This window comes from Dipodomys ordii, unplaced genomic scaffold, assembly GCF_000151885.1.
Source record: "Dipodomys ordii isolate 6190 unplaced genomic scaffold, Dord_2.0 Scaffold43, whole genome shotgun sequence".
Classification (NCBI taxonomy): Eukaryota; Metazoa; Chordata; class Mammalia; order Rodentia; family Heteromyidae; genus Dipodomys; species Dipodomys ordii.
In genome coordinates, this window is record NW_012267259.1 from 5,981,130 (window position 1) to 5,998,922 (window position 17,793).

Consider the following 17,793-nt stretch of genomic DNA (forward strand, 5'->3'; position numbering starts at 1 on the left):
GCAACCACTAATCACAAAGCTAATAGGTGCCTTTGGATTCTGAGTGTCCCTCAGGTGTAGGCCACCAAAGAGCACTGTAGTATAACAATGTACATACATGTCATACATATGGCATGGATTTGTGTTCGTATATCTGACATCGAGACCTTTGATATCGTCAGATATACATTTAACATGCTTCTAGTAAACAAACATTCCATTTACTCCAACAAATGCCTTTTGACTGTGTCCATATGCAAGGCACTCTTCAGGTATCTGCAGGGGAAGAAATGATAAAAGACAGACATATCTATTACTCTACAGGCATTTAGGCCTTAATGGTAGGGTAATATTGTTACCATAAAAGGCAAAATAAAATGAATGCCATGAGAGAGTATGAGGTCATACAGGGTATATTAAATGTGATGAAGTCCTCTCTGTTAGGGAAAGCAGGTTGCTTAAACAACAGTAGAGCAGTTTAGGCAGGTTTTGAAGGATAATGCAGACTATCTAAATATACTTATACAGCACTAATATTTGACATACATGCCAACTGTAAATACAATGCTTATTTTTATCTCAATGAGTCTTATTCAGACATGTGTGTGTGTGTGTGTGTGTGTGTGTGTGTGTGTATCAGTAGAGACAGCTAAGGATTGTGTGTTAACATGTGTTTTCATATCCTCAGATTGCATATTTCAGACAAAAAGCAGATTTTTGTAAAGATTGTTACAAAACTCAACAGCTATGCTACAAAGTGAACTCACACAAGGCATTTTGGCCACAAATGGTACCTCACTGTATGTGTGTATTATTGGCCCCAATGATTCACTCTTATTTAACTGCAATGAAGTCTTTCATCTCTGAGCTATACAGTAATAGTTTCCATATGACCAGTGGCTGTGCTATAAATAAGATCAAAAGCAAAAGAAAGGATTTAATAAAAGAAAAGGACATTAAGAGTAGCATTAAATCAGGAGAAAAATATCAATATCCAATTCTTTGTTTTGGGAGAATAAAGCATCACAAATCACTAAGCTCCCTCAATATCTTAACAAAAAGTCATCTATAAACAGCAGACATATGCAAAATCCATTTGAGAATACCTTAGTGTGGCAAGAGATTAAGCTGGAGGGCTTAATGTGAAGGCTGGGGGCCGGATGTCCATTTAGATCTGGCCACAGAACAGGTAACAGAGCTTTAGCTACATTCACATTATTCAGACAGAATGTGTCGATCGCAAACATCTACCCGTTCCTTTGCCCTTTTTCTGTCCTATTTCATGGAGATGGGCCTTTTGGTAATCCAGAGCTTCTCAGATAATCATAACATTGCTCAACTCTGGTGCATGTGTTCTGAGAAAGGAAGTTTTTTTTGGCACAGAGTGACTTGATATGAAGAGCCAACTTCCCAAACAAATTTTCTTCTAGTTCTTAAAAAAAATTTTTTTTTTACAATGTTAATCTCTATTCCCGACTGGATAAACAGCTGCTAATAACCACCCATTCCCAGGGGAGGAGGCGTATTTCCTTTTATCTTCAGACTTGGGGATACCTGATGTGCACTGGGCTTTAGTGTTTCCTCATGTTTCTTATTTTGGTTTGTTCAAAACTGTTTTAGTATAGGTCTTGCCAAGTCAGGTTTCTTTTCTTCCTTTCCCTTCAACTACCTCCCAAACTTTGGAAGACCCACAGCAGTCACGGTATTACTTATTTAAAATAGTAGTTCTTTTACTGTTGGGCTTTCAGAGGAAATCCAAGCCCTTCAAATCTCTAAGGAAGAGTGCAGCCTGGGACCCTTGTATAAGAAACTCTGTGAGGGAAATGGGCCATTTTGCCATTTTCTCCTTTTAAGTGCATACTGAGCTAATTATTCATTCAAGCACTGGCTGTGCTCACAGTTACTCAATTTCTAATAGCATTGTTAATGTGATTACTTAGCAATACCCAGTATTTGTGCCTCAAATAAAGGAGCAAGCTTCAACACATTTTTCCCCCTTTTGCAGAAAGTGCTCTGCAGAAGTTTGCCGCACCAACCAGTCCCTTGTGTCTTTCTCACTTGTTCCCGAGCACCTGCTTTAATGGTGACCTCAGTTCTATATCTCAAGATTCAGACATTTTGCAAAACAGCTTTTTTAAACAAAACCCAGCTGTTTCCCATCTAGACTACAGGGGGAAAATTTTGGGCAGCTTGCAGAAACATTACCCAGAGACTACCATTCTCTGACAACTTCCACGCACGTTTGAGAGCTGCCAGCATGCAGAAGCTGGGGGGAAGGCAGGATTAAAAGGTGGAAACCCCATTCTGTGAGTTTTGAAATGGCCAATCAACTGCTTTAAAGTGAATGTGGCTATTGGATCAGGACAATGCTTTCCCCAAAGATGTCCTTTTGACTCAGACAGATCTTTTGGTTTAACTCAGCTTTATAGTTCCTAGATGATTTATGGATAGCGAGGAAGCCATAATTATGCCCAACTGTGAATGTCAACCAATTAGGTAGGACTCTCAGATTACAGAAAATGCAGGCCCATGCTTTTCAGATTTCCCGCTTTGTCTGAACCCGCTTCATCTTTTGCACCTATTTTACACTTCTGTTCTTTAAGCAACTAGGATACTTCTGATTTGAAAAATTTACAGCCACAATAAAAGTTAACATAACACAACGGCCACGGAATTTGAGAAAACAGAAAATGGCCAAGGCCTCGGTCTTGGCTTTTAAACAGTACCAAGTTGCGCCAGTATTTTCTGGGTTGGGATGAATGACATAACTGAATTACTTCATGAACTGCTACTTTAATTCCCAAGGGTGGAAAATTCCATGAGTTAATTTAATTTGGATGTAAAAAAATATACATGAAAACTCACTCTTCCTGTGGACTCTCATGTGAAATGTTCGAGCCAATTGCTGGAGGGCCCAGCAGAGGAGGAGGGCTCTCTTCAGCCCTTCTGCCAGCCGCAAGGGTGGGCCATGAGGCAATTTCCTCACTGCAGCTTGAGCATCTAAGAGCCTTTATATCCCACACCCCCCTCTCTTGCCAGTCCTGGGACTTGAACTCAGGGACTGGGCACTGTCCCTGTGCTTTTTTTGCTCAAGGCTAGCACTCTACCACTTGAGCCACAGTGCCACTTCTGGCTTTTTCTGTTCATGTGGTACTAAAGAATGGAACTTAGGGCTTGATGCATGTTGGGAATCACTATGTCACATTCCCAGCTGCAATTTTAAGTTTTTATCAGCAGGTTTATTCTATAGCTTAGCAAAGACTGTTCTGTCCTGTCTCTAACTGCTGAAATTCCACATTGACCTTAGCTTAAGGACATCCATTCAGGAAGCTTTTACTAGGTAGCTGATCACTTCCGGGTCACAGAGTAATTCTACCTTACATTGATATGAGATGTATACTTGTATTATTGCCCTGCCAAGCTGAAAAGCTTATGAGATTGGTGACAGCCCCTTACCCTAATCAACATCCCTATTGCACCTGAGCCAAACATACAGAATGAACATGTGAACATTTTGAAACACATACAATGTATTTATCTTCCTCCAGGAAATATGCTTCCTGGAGAAAACAAGGGTATTACTCCATTCTTTACAATGCCAAGGCTCTTCCTTTTCCAAATTATGAATGGTTTTGTATAGTGTGCCCCTGCACTTAATAAAAGTTTCTGCCTGCTTTTTTTCCCCTCCATCACTCAAAAGAGACTCACATAAGAATATGATGCTGTTAGTGTCTGTTTTAAATGTCTCCATCTTTTTTTTAATATTCCAAAGTGAAAAAGGAAGGTTTTTAAGATTTATTTTATTTAAAGTTCATGACTACAAGATGCTAAACACAAATATTATAGAAAAACATTAGAGACATCAAGCACTTGTTGCCTGAGGAATTCATTTTGATCTAAACATCCAGTGCAGTCCAATGGGCTGTTTGCTTCTACATTATGAGGCCCACATTTACTAACCATGTTAAATGGGTGTGGAGGTAAAGCAGTGAATGCACTTCCCAAGACCACGGCAGGGAGATCTGGGGAGGTCTAGCATCTTCACCCTCTTTGTCAAGGCGTAGCTGTGTTCAGGTGAAATGGCCTTGCAACTTCAACTTTTCCTTAACTTGATGAACACCGTGTGTGCTTAAGGATTCTGAAACTATTATTGGATTAATCTTTATGGTTAGAATTTCTGTAAGCATCATTCTTGTTTTGTTGTCCTTAAAATAAAGTACAATATTGATACAGATAATAAAAGCTTTCAGTTGAGGCTGCTAATTTGCCCTCAGATATAGTCAATAATTGAGGAGATGAGGAGAGCTAGTAGAATACTAGAGACAGTCAAATTCCTAATTTTAAGGCATCTGACAATGGAGTAGCTATTGGAGGCTGATGTTGGTGATTAAGATCCTGTGTGAAGTTCTATCATGGATGCTTAAAGGACAGTCTTGCAATGCTCTGAAAAAAGAGTAGTAGCCACTCAAACTCAGCTTTGGTTTCACTAAGAACAAGTCTTACTGGACAAACTCCATTTCCTCACTCACAGGAGCAATGCACATCTGGTTGCTCACGACAGTGCTGGGGCCCAAGGGATGAAGAGTAAAATCAGTGGACAGAACTGACGCAGACAGTAAACTCCAAGAAGTGGGGCCCTGTGAGTGCAGGGAGAAGACTGTGGTCCCCATCCTCAGAGCTTTTTTGGTCCATGTCCTCCCTTGGCCAACATTTTTATTAGGCACTTTGATGTGGGCTTTAATGACACCCCATCACATCTGCCAACAATAGAGCTGGCAAAGTACGTGACCAAATACGGACCTAAAAGTAGACCTATAGACTGGAAACAGATGGAAGGCTGCTATATGAAATTGAAATTGGGTTATATGAAGTTTTGCCCAGGTAAAATGAAAAGTGCACAAGGATAGTTGGAAAATGTGGCTTGTGGATCTCAAGTGATCGATGACAAGTTCAATACATGTCAGCAGGATGATGGAAGTATCAATAATAGTGCAAACAGAATTTTGTTAGGCGGCACTCGTGAAGATGAAGAGAGGAGTGACGTATCTATACCAGTCTATTGGGTAATAACTTGAGCACTGTGTTCAGTTTGAGACTTTTACATACTAAAGGTCCTTGGACAGGGAGGACACGCAGTAAGCTAGGAAGGAGAATCCACCCGAAAGTCCTCGGAGTTGTGTAGGGAAAGCCAACCATTTTGTTTTTAGCCTATATATGTAAAAATACAGATGTCTAATTTAAAATAATAAAAAAATTAAAATAGACGACTTTCTTCAAATGATTGAGTTTCTCAAGCATTTGTTGGGTTGGATTTGGGGTCAGGAGCCAGTGTGGACTGCACATAGGAAGCTCTCTCACACTTTTGACAGAAATGGGCTTTGTGGAACTAGTTGACCTTGGAGGAAAGAGATGATCCTCCATGCTCTGAGGCTCTATTGCACCGACTGCTTAGATCTGAAGTATGCACTCACATGTACGTGCAGCTTGAGAGAACCAAACCTATGGAAACCCAAAGATTAGAAGTGGCAGTTTTCTGAATATAATTCTCTCTATTATTCATTAGACATTCATACCCATTGATGAGGCTGAAAGTTTTTTGAATGATCTTTCTTAACTGAACAAGAACAAAACCCACATCAAAGACGTCTTCTTGTGATCCTGTAAGTGTCTTCTTTATATGTACAAGACGATGTCTTGTTGGTCATAACCCTCGTAGAACAGCAAGAGAATTTCTTCCTGGACTGCTATGATGACCTAGGAAATACTAGATACCCAAGGCAGCAACACAATGCCCCAAGAGCATTCTTGGCTCTAAGCTAAAATGACTAACAGAGCTGCACAGCTACTTGTTGTAAGGAGCCAGGAGGCAATGAAGGACTTTTCTTAGGCTCATTAATTAAAGTCGGAGGAATTCAATGATTTTTAATAACAGCTACAGTTTTGAAATTGTTATGGTATTAGGTCAAGAGCAGAAGTCTACTGTGAGATTGTGAGATACATTACAATGAGTGCTGGCCTACTTAGTGGCTTGTCTGATTTTGAATCCTAGTTCAGTTCCATATAACTAGCAAGCACTGTGGTTGGATCACTTCCCCTTTCTAGGGCTTAGTCTTCAGCAGCAAAGCAAGGACAATGGGTTGACTTCAGAGGTGCTTTTAGAACCCACAATTTTAAACAAGTCTTAGCACAACTATGGGAGCAGAAACTAATCGGTCTAAGTTGTCACATGTTGAGTGCCAGTTAAATTGCAAGGTATTTGTTACGCTAACACATGAACTTTGGGTAACTTCTATATAATCTGAAAAAGAAAATCTACAAATGCTCTTGAAAAGAGGAAAATGGAGTCAAAATTGGAATGTACCAGTGGTTTTAGAACTGCATTCTATACCCCTCCCCTAGCAAGTCCGGGGGAAGTCTTGGGAAATGCCACGGAGAATTGAGGTAGAGGATGACCTTCTGGGCTCCTCCATCCCTAAGTCAAGTAGAATTATTTCTCTTAAGAGGTCACTACAACTAGAGCAAGTAACTGTGCATCTTTCCCTCCAGCGTAAGACAGCCCTGTTCTCTTGTGGGAGCTGGTGAACTGTTACATAGCCAGTGAGTCGCAACCTGTTGAGTACAGATACCACGCCTTGTAGAAGGCCTGCCACTTATAACCACCCCCATTGTTTTTGAGATGAACAGGCAGAATTCAAACAAAGAAAGGAGATCACACTAAAAACAGATGTTTCATCTCAGTGGTCTCATCGTGGCTGACTCTACCCACACAGGACCAAGAATTACACACAGCCCCATGAGAGCACAGTTGATGTGGGTTTTCTTTTTAGTCTCTTACAAGAAGAGGTCAGGTCACCTGAAAGGCTTTTTTCAGGCCTCATCTGTAGGTGTAAAAGCCAAGATGAATAATGGAGAGAATTGTATTTGGGAAATTGTCATTTTAATAATTTATAAGAAATCTAGCGATTTAATATCCAGGTTAATCACGGAGATAGCAGAGGTGCAGAGAAACTATAGCCTGTAAGAGTTCCCAACTAGATTGGTAAGTATCAAGCTTACGAGCTGCTTATTCCCTCATGCAGTGATCCTATTAGGAAGTTGGTGGTTATGGTAAGAAACACAATTTCATAACTTAAAATTTACAACTTCAAAGATCCTAGTAGGACGAGCTCTGACCATCCAGAAGGAAAACACTGATTTAACAGAGATTAGAAATGACCATAAAACACCCAGAACTTTCTTCTGCCAACCAATATCCATCAAGATCTGTAAAAATCACAAGTTCTGAAAAGCATGAAACTAGTTCTGAAAAAGGTAGACTTATAGGGGCTGGGAAGGTGGCTCAGACGTAGAGTGCTTGCCTTGCATGCATGAGGCCCTGGGTTCGATTTCTCAGCACCACATAAGCAGAAAAAAGCCGGAAGGGCGCTGTAGCCCAAGCAGTAGAGCCCTAGCCTTGAGCTGAAGAGCTGAGGGACAGTGCCCAGGCCCAGGGTTCAGGCCCCATGACTGACAAAGAAAAAAAAAAAAAAGAAGAAAAAGAAAAAGGTACTATAGTGTCTGGGCCTCCCCAGGAACAAAGAACGGGGATTTCTGGAGGCATTGCCTCTGAGCTTAAACCTATCACCTCCCACCTTCTGAGGCTCAGTCCACCAAGGTCTCCTGGCTATCAGGAGCACCCTGGCTGCGGTGTCTACATGAAGGTACAGAATAGAAGGGCTGGTAACGCCTCAGGCACTCAGCACGTTCGTTTCTCTTCTGCCTTTTTGAGTGCTGATTCCACTGGAAGGGGGACATGTAAAAAGTGGTGCTTAAGTAATTTACAAGTCAGTAAGGCAAAAGACGTATTTATAAAAAGCCATAACTATAAAAGATGCCTCGTTGTGTATAGTTGGGTAAGGTAAGTATATAGAAATGGTATGACTCATAACACTGAGACTGGAGCAGAAAATAACTATCACGGCAGGGGTAAGCAAGAGAAAACCCTCGTGGAAGAGGAATTGGAGTCAAACTATTGAGAATGGGTGGGAATTAGATGGAGAGGGGAGAAACACAGAGAGGGGCCATGTTAGACAGGTCGAAAAGAAACACTTGCCCAAAGTACACTGGACACAGACTTGCCTTCCTGAGAAGCATTTTGCCTATTGCAATAGCTAATGGCTTTGGGTAAAATGGTCATGAGTCCTGAGTATTGGCCCACAGACGTGGTTCTTATGTTGCAGACAATGAAAAGCCAGTAAGGAGGAAGAGAGCATGGCCAAATAATACCATCCAGAGAACGTCCTACACCCGGCTCACTCCACGGAGTTATGAGCCACTGTGGAAAGAAAAATCCTTTTCATTATACTAATACTTAGTAAATCACTGAGGACCTACTTCAGAACTCCAAGGAAAACATTTTGTGAATCAAAAGCGAAGGACAATATGTTAGCAATTAAATGAGATAACAGAAGAGCCGAGGCAGAACCACAGTTTTCCCCCCACCATGAGAATTCAAGCTGCACACAGAAAGAACTGCTTACATCATCTTCCAAGTTATCAAGCCATTCTGTTTTGATTTTCAGGAGGCGAGGAGGGAGGAAACTAGAAGAGCTCAGGAGGTCAAGAGGATTCAAAGCTGTCCATTCTTTAATCAGGAGGCATTATTAAGGAGAGTTAGGAAGGAGATTTGCTCCAAACAAAACCAGCCCTGGGATGAGTCTCAAGTTTCTGCACCTTGCTCCCAGTGCAGAACAACAAAAGAAGGTGTGTGTGTAGCTGGGGGCTAGCCTCTCACCAGCCCTCTCTGCCCCATTTCCGGTGCATACCTCCCACGGCTACTTTATTTACTGCAGCTGGCCAACGTTTTATAGCCTGTTTCATGTATTAAAATTCGAATGTGGAAAACATTACCGGTATCCTCCTTGAGGTTTTTTTTTTGGGGGGGGGAGGGAGGGCATTTTTTTTTTTTTTTGCATCCTCTTCAACTTCCTTTTCATTGTGGAATGTATCCAATGGTCAGAGGCTAACTTCAGGCTGACTAAATTCAAAAGCTATTTCCTTTGTTCTTATGTTTTTGGTTTAAAATTCATACTAGTTTGCGCAAGGAAAGATATGCCCCCCTTTTGTGCACCCTTCAGATGGAAGAGCTCAGCTTTTGCAGACGTGCTGAATGGTATTCAAGGAAGGAGAAGGCAACAAGGCCCTCATTCAGTTCAAAGGGCAGCAGGTGAACAGGCTAATTTTTGGAATTCTGCCATCATGTGGCTGGCTCCATGGTTGTCTGTAATTATTAAATATCTTCACGAGAGTGAAAAGAGGCTTCTCCTGAGCAAAACTGGCAACTTCACTGCTTTTCTCTCTCTTTCTGTTTTTTTTTTCCCTGCCAAAATCAAATCAAAGGAGGTGTCTAAACAATTTTAGAGAACTGCTTAATTATTTCCTTTTCTTTCATTACTCTGTTTTATCTCCTCGGTTCTCCTTTACTGGTGATAGTACAGTTTTCCATCTCCAAAAATAATTCTAGACTTTTCCTCCTAAACCATCTCTGAATCAGAGTCAAAAAGGAGGCAATTCAAAGGTCAAACTGTTTCAAAGAGCATCTATGTATAGCTTAATATGTTAAAGAACCACTTAACCTACATCTGGTATTTAAGAACAAACTACATATTTATGGAAAAGACATTCTCTGAAGCCATGCCCTGAGTACATGTAGCATCCGGTTAACATATGCAAAACGAACACAGCTACAGAAATTAAACTATTTTTCTCTTGATTGAGAGCAGATATACAGAAATGGTTATAAGTCACAGATCTGGCTTTTAATAAAGCCAGATTTCTTAATTAAAAGCAGTATTGTTTAAATACTGTCATTGGAAAAAAAAAGCTGTACAAATGAAAATCTCGTATTATATGAATCCCAAGTGTATTTAATACGTTACCTGAGGCCAAGCTAAATTAAAATCCAGACTTTCCTTTTGTGAACTCTTAGCAATTGTCATGAACAGACAAGCACGTTTTATTCAATGATAAATTTTAGGGCAGAGGTCAAGGAAAAGAGAAGAGAAAAAGAAAAGAGGAAAAAAAAGATTTAGCTTTGGCATTCAAAAGTATCTTTCCACGTTTTAGAAGTGAGTTCATTGCTTCTATTTATAAAACAGTATTTTGGGTTACAAATTGGTTGCAGGTTTCAAAATTACGCTGCTCAGGATGGTATTCTTAATTTTAGTTTTTATTAAGAGAAATTGAAAGAGACAGAATATCAGTAAGAACTGGAAGAACCTGTACACAAGAATTTGTACTTAAATATTATAGCACAAATGGAAAATAGACTTTCATCCAAGCAATTTTTCAAAACCTACAAGGGACAAAATAGGATACACTAAACCTTACTGACCAGGCAAGAGTCTATAAGAACTAAAATTGTACAGAATCACTACTAATCTCCACTCATTAACTCTTACCACTTCATAGTGTGTTTAAAAGATTCTTTAAGAAAGTTGCTTTTCAAGTCATTTCAAAAGCAATGACTCCCTATCTAAGAAAGTCTAACAAATTTACTTGAAGAATATTCAAAGAAAAACATATTCACAAATTAGTGGCAAAACTATTCTATACATTACACAGTCCCACACAATGTATTCACAGAAACAAATATTCATCTATTTCTAATTCCCTTACTGGAAACCATTTTGGCTTCTTAATTCTTTTGAAGATATTTTTTGAAATATAAGCAATGTAACAAAAATTTAAGTTGCTCCCTTTGATTAAAGTCACCAAGAAGGTATTTTAAAATACCAGCAATGCCCTAGCAATTCACTGGTAAATACTTATGTGAAATGGAAGTGTTACACAAGCTTATAAGAGCATTTGAAGCAAACCAACTATCCCTCGCTTGGTAAGTAGACAAATACAATGCGGTCTACCCTCACGATGGATTATTTGATAATTAAAAAAGAAAACAAATGAAGCTCTCATGTATGGTAACATAGAGATAAACCTTGAAAAAAATCTATTTTTAAAATGCTAGTCAGAAAAGACCAATAAATATCTTGTATCATTTCATTTATGTGCCACATTCAGAATAGGTAAATGGTAGAAAGAGAAAGCAGACAGATGAGGATGGAGTGAGAGAGGATGGCAGTGGGTTGGGGGGAGGGAAGGGTTGGAGTATGACTGCGTGATGGATATGTGCTTTTCTATTTCTTTTTACAAGGGGCAAATATGTTCTAAAACTGAGATGCTATGGCCGTGCAGTATTGTGAATATTCTAAGGCATACTACTGTTAGGGAAACTGTTAAGTGAACAATTATTTCAATAAAGTTGTTTAAAAGAGATAGCTGGTAGCTGGTGGCTCATGCCTGTAATACTAACTGCTCAGGATGCTGAGATCTGAGCATCACAGTTCAAGCCAGCTCAGCCAGGAAACTCTTGTGAGACTCTTATATCCAATTAACCAACAGAAAACCAGACGTGGAGCTGAAACTTAAGCAAAAGAGCTCAGGAAAGGCCAGAGTTCAAGCTCCATGACATATAAAAAAAAAGTAGTAGTATTTACACCTGAAATAGGTAGCAACTACAGAGCCTACAAATTATATCACTTACCATGAGTGAATGTCTGTTGGCTGAAAGCAGGCCAGTTCCATACCCTGAGCCCAGACCACCCATTGCTCCGTTATGAGAAGGTCCGATGATTCCATGCATGTCTCCGTGACCTCCAGGCACTGCTGTGGACGGGCCCACTGCGTGATTCCGGAGAACATGAATTGCATCATCCAGTCTTTCTAAACGATCTTCAATTCGGCTTTGCTGTTGGGGAATAAATGATGTGAAATTTAATTTGGTTTGAAATGCATGCATAGGTTATATAAGTAAAGGAGTTGACAGAGGGCACACTTTGGGTTTCTGAATATGTTTCCAATAAAGTTTATTTCCGTAGAACAATAATAAAAATAAATAATGTCCTTCCTAGAAAACTGATGGAAAATGTTAATGTTAAAATTATAGTTTTTTTTATGAACAAAATAAATTCAGTAAGACTTCGAGGACATTATTATGTACATATGCTGTACTCAACTGCATTAGCTTGAAAGAGAATTCAGATTTACTTTAGAAAAACATCCAGCGAATTAAGGAACACTCTGGCAGGAATTAGTCACAAGAGTTCAAAATATTACCAGTGGATTGATGACCTATTTATGGTTTTCAAATTAATTTCAAGTCAAGCACAGGAAAAAACACACATATTTTGATTTTTTCTTCAGTTTTTATGATTTATAACCAGTTTGTATGTGTATATATGTAAGAACCTCAAAAATGTTACAAAAAAATTCCATCACCTAACATGATACAAATCTTTAAGACAGAAGAATCATGTGAAATTCATTTCAAAATCTCTTAATTTCCTACTTCATGCAATTAAAAGCCAACCATTTTTCATCCTGGCCATTAGGATCCACAACAAGTTATTCCCCATGCTAGCTATAGTTTTCCATGAAAAGAAGAACATGTAGCTGTACTTTTTTTTCTGTGGTAATAGTATCAAGCTTACTCTCCTACTACACTTTAGGGCATACCATCTCACCCACCCTCAACCCACACAAGTTCTTCAGTCAAGGAAGATATTAATATCCCTTCCATATAGACATGAAAATGAGGCAAAAGAGAAGTTGAGTGTGTCACTATGCTAGGAAATGGTAGTTAGGGTTGGAATCTAGATTTTTTTTTTAAACTTAAAACTAGTGCTGCTTTGTAGAGGATCATGCACTGGTCGACTTTGATTTTTAATGTGCTGTGCAAACAGATGTACCAGCTGTACGGAGGAGAAAAACGATTTCTAATTATTCTATACCAACAGGAAGAATGTGTGTCTAATTGAGTTAGTCTATGGTACAGAGCATTTTGATTTGGTGGCTTTAGGAGTTATATGACCTCCCCTAGACTGCCAGCTCTGCTACTTATGTGACCTAGGAAAAGCTACTAAACTTCTCTGAGTCTATGAGTTTTAACTTACAAAGAATGATACTATTTACTTCTAACTGTCCATGTGTAAAAAATAAATCATACATGTATCTATCTTCCTTCCTTTGCTCACAGTGTACTGGTAAACAGGAGTTTCTTTTTATGAATCTTCTTTACAAATGCTCAGAATCCATTAAAAAAAAAAAAAAAGCAGAACTGTGGACCACAGCAATCAACCGCCCTCTACAGTTCTGTAAGACAAAGTCTGGTTTTGATGGATAGGCACTGGAGAACAGTTCATGGGGATAAACACTTAAAACAACTGAATCGTTTAGATGCAGTCCACAGGTTGGAGGCTGGGTAGTGCATGTTTTCTCTCTGTGTAGTTGACTTTATTGGCTACGATGTATAGCTGAGTGATTCACTAACTACAGTGCAAGAAAGCACGAGGAGGAAGAGAAATCATTCTGTATTTTCATTAAGATTTTCCTGAGAAAGGAATGCTACAGAAATCAAAGGCTCCATCCAGATTTCTTCTTCAAAATACATAGGAAGAAAGAAGAACTCAAGCTTCTGCCCTCCCTTTATCCCTTGCTACGAATCCTTACATTGTCACTCAGGTGCAGATTTAAGTACTGCATGGTCCCTGGTTGCTTCCCAAATGTTTTATCAGGCCTAACCATCAGGACTGAAGGCAGAGAAAAGTGGCAGACACTGAATTATCATGTGAATATTTAAAATATGAATTAGGCTCATGTAAATATTCTGCCATTCCTTGTTGAAAGAGGAGGCATTCCTTTACTAGCAGAGGTATTCCTCAATTCCTTGATAACTGCAGTGAGTGAGGACACAAAAAAATAGGCCTCCTGTAGCAAGGTGAAGAGGAAAGTACCCATAAACCCATTAATCTGGGAGTGAAACCGAGCCAGACTGCATAGTTGTAGCTATGTAGCTGGGCAGGAGTCCCTGTGGTGTCGGGGAAGTTATTTAATCACTGGCAGAGATTTTTTTTTCTCAAAGAGGGGTGAATTTTTCCTTTCTGGGATTTCCAATCTTGTATCTGGTCCTAGAAATTTAGAGGCCTGGGCCTTCCATTCCAGTAGCATCCCAGTCACTATCTACAAATACAAATGGACACAGTCCAATTAACTCTGGTTCCAACAAGCTGCTTCATGTTGATTTTAGGTTATGATTAGCAAAAATATGGGTTTGGAGAGTGACTGTTGGACGAACAAGGAAAAAACGAGATCTGAAAATAGCCACAGATGAGCAGATGAGACATACCAAAGAATGTAAGGGTCCTTCATAATTGGGAGATGATGAAGCCTGTCCTCCGTTTCTAGACCAAACAGCTGTGCCTGCTGATATTAAAATGAGAATTACAGTTAGATCTACATAAAGTTAAACTCACCAATACTTAACAGCAACAACAACAACAACAAAACATTCTTTTAGAAACAGTAGTGATAGTTTTCATTTAAACAATAAGGTAACTAACATGTTAACTTCCTAGACCAGGATTTTGAGGCAAGGAAAGCACTTGAAATATCAAATCTGTAGAATTTTCATGGCCTTGTGTTTTTTCAGATTTCTTCCTAAAAGCAAAGCATTTAGCTGAGTCTGGATTTCAACTTGTAGAACTCTTGATGGAAGAAATCTGAAGTCAAGGTATTATAAGGGACAGAAAAAGAGGGATGGTTATCTAGTTCATGTTCAACCCAAATTCCCTCAACATTGGACAACAGATTTGCTACTTTTGTTTTAAAAATAATCTACAGAACGAGATAAACCTTTAGAAGCATTTATTTTTCTCAGGTGCCACTATTAACCCCAAGGCCTTTGTCCCTACCACGGACCCCTTTAGAAACTTTCTAAGGGAATAATATTAGTTAGCACCAACCTCCTACACCAAGAACTTTAAAACTTGATGTAACAATAACAACTCTGAAGTTTCTTCCAAAGAAATTAACTCTTTTAAATGATGTACTAAACTTGATACTAAAAGAAAGATTCCTTTTGAGAAGATGTATTTTATGTCTAACTGACAATACGAAAACCAACTTTAAATTGAAACCAATTTTAAAATTTCACATTTAGTGCAGAAAACTTAGAAAATCCATAATTCAAACAAAGGGGAAAAAATAATGGCCCGATTATCACCAACTCTCATTCCACGATGCTGTTAGCACTTTCAAAATCCATTCTTCCTGTCTTTTCTGGGTATGCCTGTGTATTTTTATGCCGAATAAAAATAGAATATTTTTGTTCAATTACTTTTCTTGACAGAATTTGGACAGAGTCGTCGGTGTGAAAATAGCAATCTGTCCCCTTATTTATGTCTTCATCAAAGTTCTTTCTTCCTAACACGTGGTATTCCAGAATATATTACACCGAGACCCAAAAAGTGGCATCTCTAAGCCTCATTTCTAAGCTGTTCCCTGGTGCAGGTTGCTGATGGTGATGTGGGTTTTTTACACTGTTTTCCTGAACTGTCCTTTCCTGTCCTACCAGTGGAACAATGGAGTGTGGAGAGCTAGATTCACATCCAAGCTGTAATATGGCCACTGCAGCCATCTCTGCAAGCAGCTGCCTACTCTTTTTTAGGCCTCAGTACATGTATCTGTGAATTCAGGCCATCAGATTCCATTAGTTGTTTTCACACTTTAAGACCACAGAAGGAGCTGCTGTTTGAAATGGGGAGTGTGGAACGCCACCTGCTCAGATGCGCTCTACTCCTGCTGTCTCAAGCCTTTAACCCAGTTCTTCTCTTGTTGTGGTCACTGGCACTTGAGACCATTTTGTCAGAGTCTAAGAATCTGGTGGTGAACCAGGGGAGCACACAAGAACGGAACTTCACTTTCTGTGTGGGATCATGTTTCATGATCTTTAAAAAACAAAACAAAACAAAGCAAAACCCAGCTCTATTTCTTCCCAGTTTCAAGTAGGTATCTCTGGACACCTGGGCTTGAGGAGTCAGCCCCCTTTCCCTTTTGCTGTTCTGCGACCCTCCCACAGTGTGGGGGCTTCGGAAAGGCTGGTGCAAAATCCCTGTGAACTCATGGCCATCACACCTGACATTCTGCAGCAATCTGAAACCTCCCATTTTCCACCAGGCAACCTAGTTGGTAATGAGCCTTCGTGAGGACTACACGCGGGGAGCTACACAGAATTCAAGGACACAATGTTTAGTTAAGTTTCTCCACTATAAATTATAATAAGATTAGTTCCCAGTCAGATACACATGTGATATTATAATTTTATTTGTAAGCCAGCTGCTTTTCATTCCCCAAAGCAGGCTTTCTGGAAGCTTTTGTAGAAAAGGACAATACACTTCTGTAAAGTGAAATGATCTACTGATCAAATTCTACAACTTAAAATTCTTCAAATTTTCCAATGGGGGGGGGCTTGTAAAGACAGTATTTACAGCGGCTGAAATGTCTGCAGGAAATGGCCTATATCGCATATATTCCATAACTAGGTCTTGTCATTGTTCTTGAGACAGGGTTTTGCTATGTACCTCAGTTGGCTTCGACCTTGAGATCCTCCCACCTCCAGTCTCCTGAGTCCTGGGATTACAAGGTGTACATCAACATTTCTAGTAATTGAGATATTTTACCAGACTATATTATTTTATTTTTGGCTGTCTTTTGCAGAGCTAGGAATAGTTTCAGAAATAAAGATTTTCATGTGCCTGTGCAGTCTAAAAAGATCATCTGAGTTTTTTGAGAAAAATTTGGGCTGTAAATGAATGTACAGTCATGTTGTAGTCTGTTTCTCTCTCTCCCCTATCTTAGTCTTTATGTAAGAATCCTGTTTTGGGATTCTGAGACAGAGTGGGATGAGCCGGGAGCATAAAAGGGGACTCACTCTTACAAACTGTTACTATAACAAATTGGGATTGAGGATACAGTACCTGAGAGAGAAGGAGGAGAGCCAACAGGAGTTGAAGGGTTTGATGAGAAGCTGTTGTTAGTGTGATCTGGAGAATAGATCTTAACACAGTAAGGAGAAAAAAAATCCCTCATTTAGTAAGAACAAACAGGTAACAATGTTTAAACTAGAAAGTTACAGATGCAATTCATTTACAACTTACAAGTTATAAGATGATACAGCTGATTCAACCTGAGTACCAACATTTTAAAATGAAAAACTTAAACTCGGTGAGCAGGCTTCGGGTTTCATTCGTTTCCCACCAATAAGGAAGGGGCTGTGTGGCCAAGAGTGCCCAACTTCCTTTGCCTTCTCTACAAAATGAGAAGCCGCGCGGTATCATTTCTAAGGTTCTTCCCCAAGTCCCCACTCCTATGCCCTTATTGGGGCATTAGATTCACAGTAGAAGATGAAATAAGTACTTTTCTTTAGAATAGAAGCAAACTGAATGTATTATACGTTCCCAATGCTAAGTGAAAGTAACTGAAGATACACATCTTAGAGATGTATCTCAATTAGATCACAAGCTTAGCTTTTGAAAAAATAATACCAGGTATTTTCAAACATAGATGGTATGTGGTTTGGTGGCCAGGGAGCATATATAGGAAATATTTAAGCCCAGCTGCATGGCAGGAGTGGGAAGAACAGAAAAGTTTTGGCCCTCCAGGTGACAATCACATGACAATTCCTCAAGGGCCTGGATTATTATCATCTCCCACCACCCCAAATGTTTGCAATGAATTCTTGCAAAGTCAGTCCTGTCTGATTCATCAGCATCCACATTACTCCAAAACACACAAAGCCAAAGGCAAGGACACTACCCCTAGATAGATGGGTTAGTATCACTGTAGCAACATATGGAACAGGGCAGCCATACACTTGTAAGAAATGAGCATCCTTGGAACTTCCCAGTGACTACTATTCCAGAAAAGCTAGCCTTTTAAAAA

General features: G+C 39.5%; 1 protein-coding gene across 7 annotated transcripts in view; it reads right to left on the reverse strand.

Annotated features, from left to right (window-relative positions):
- Tcf4 (transcription factor 4) overlaps nucleotides 1-17,793 on the reverse strand; it is a 350,212-nt gene that overhangs the window by 19,621 nt on the left and 312,798 nt on the right. For all 7 annotated transcript variants that reach the window (XR_001175170.1, XR_001175169.1, XM_013018942.1 and 4 more), the window contains 3 exons: nucleotides 16,830-16,908; nucleotides 14,201-14,277; nucleotides 11,561-11,764 (listed from right to left, as the gene is read on the reverse strand). Coding sequence is in view for 5 of the 7 variants with exons in the window: in XM_013018942.1 (XP_012874396.1) it covers nucleotides 11,561-11,764; nucleotides 14,201-14,277; nucleotides 16,830-16,908 (360 nt within the window). In the remaining 2 variants the exon portion in view is untranslated. The remainder of the gene's footprint in view (nucleotides 1-11,560; nucleotides 11,765-14,200; nucleotides 14,278-16,829; nucleotides 16,909-17,793) is intronic.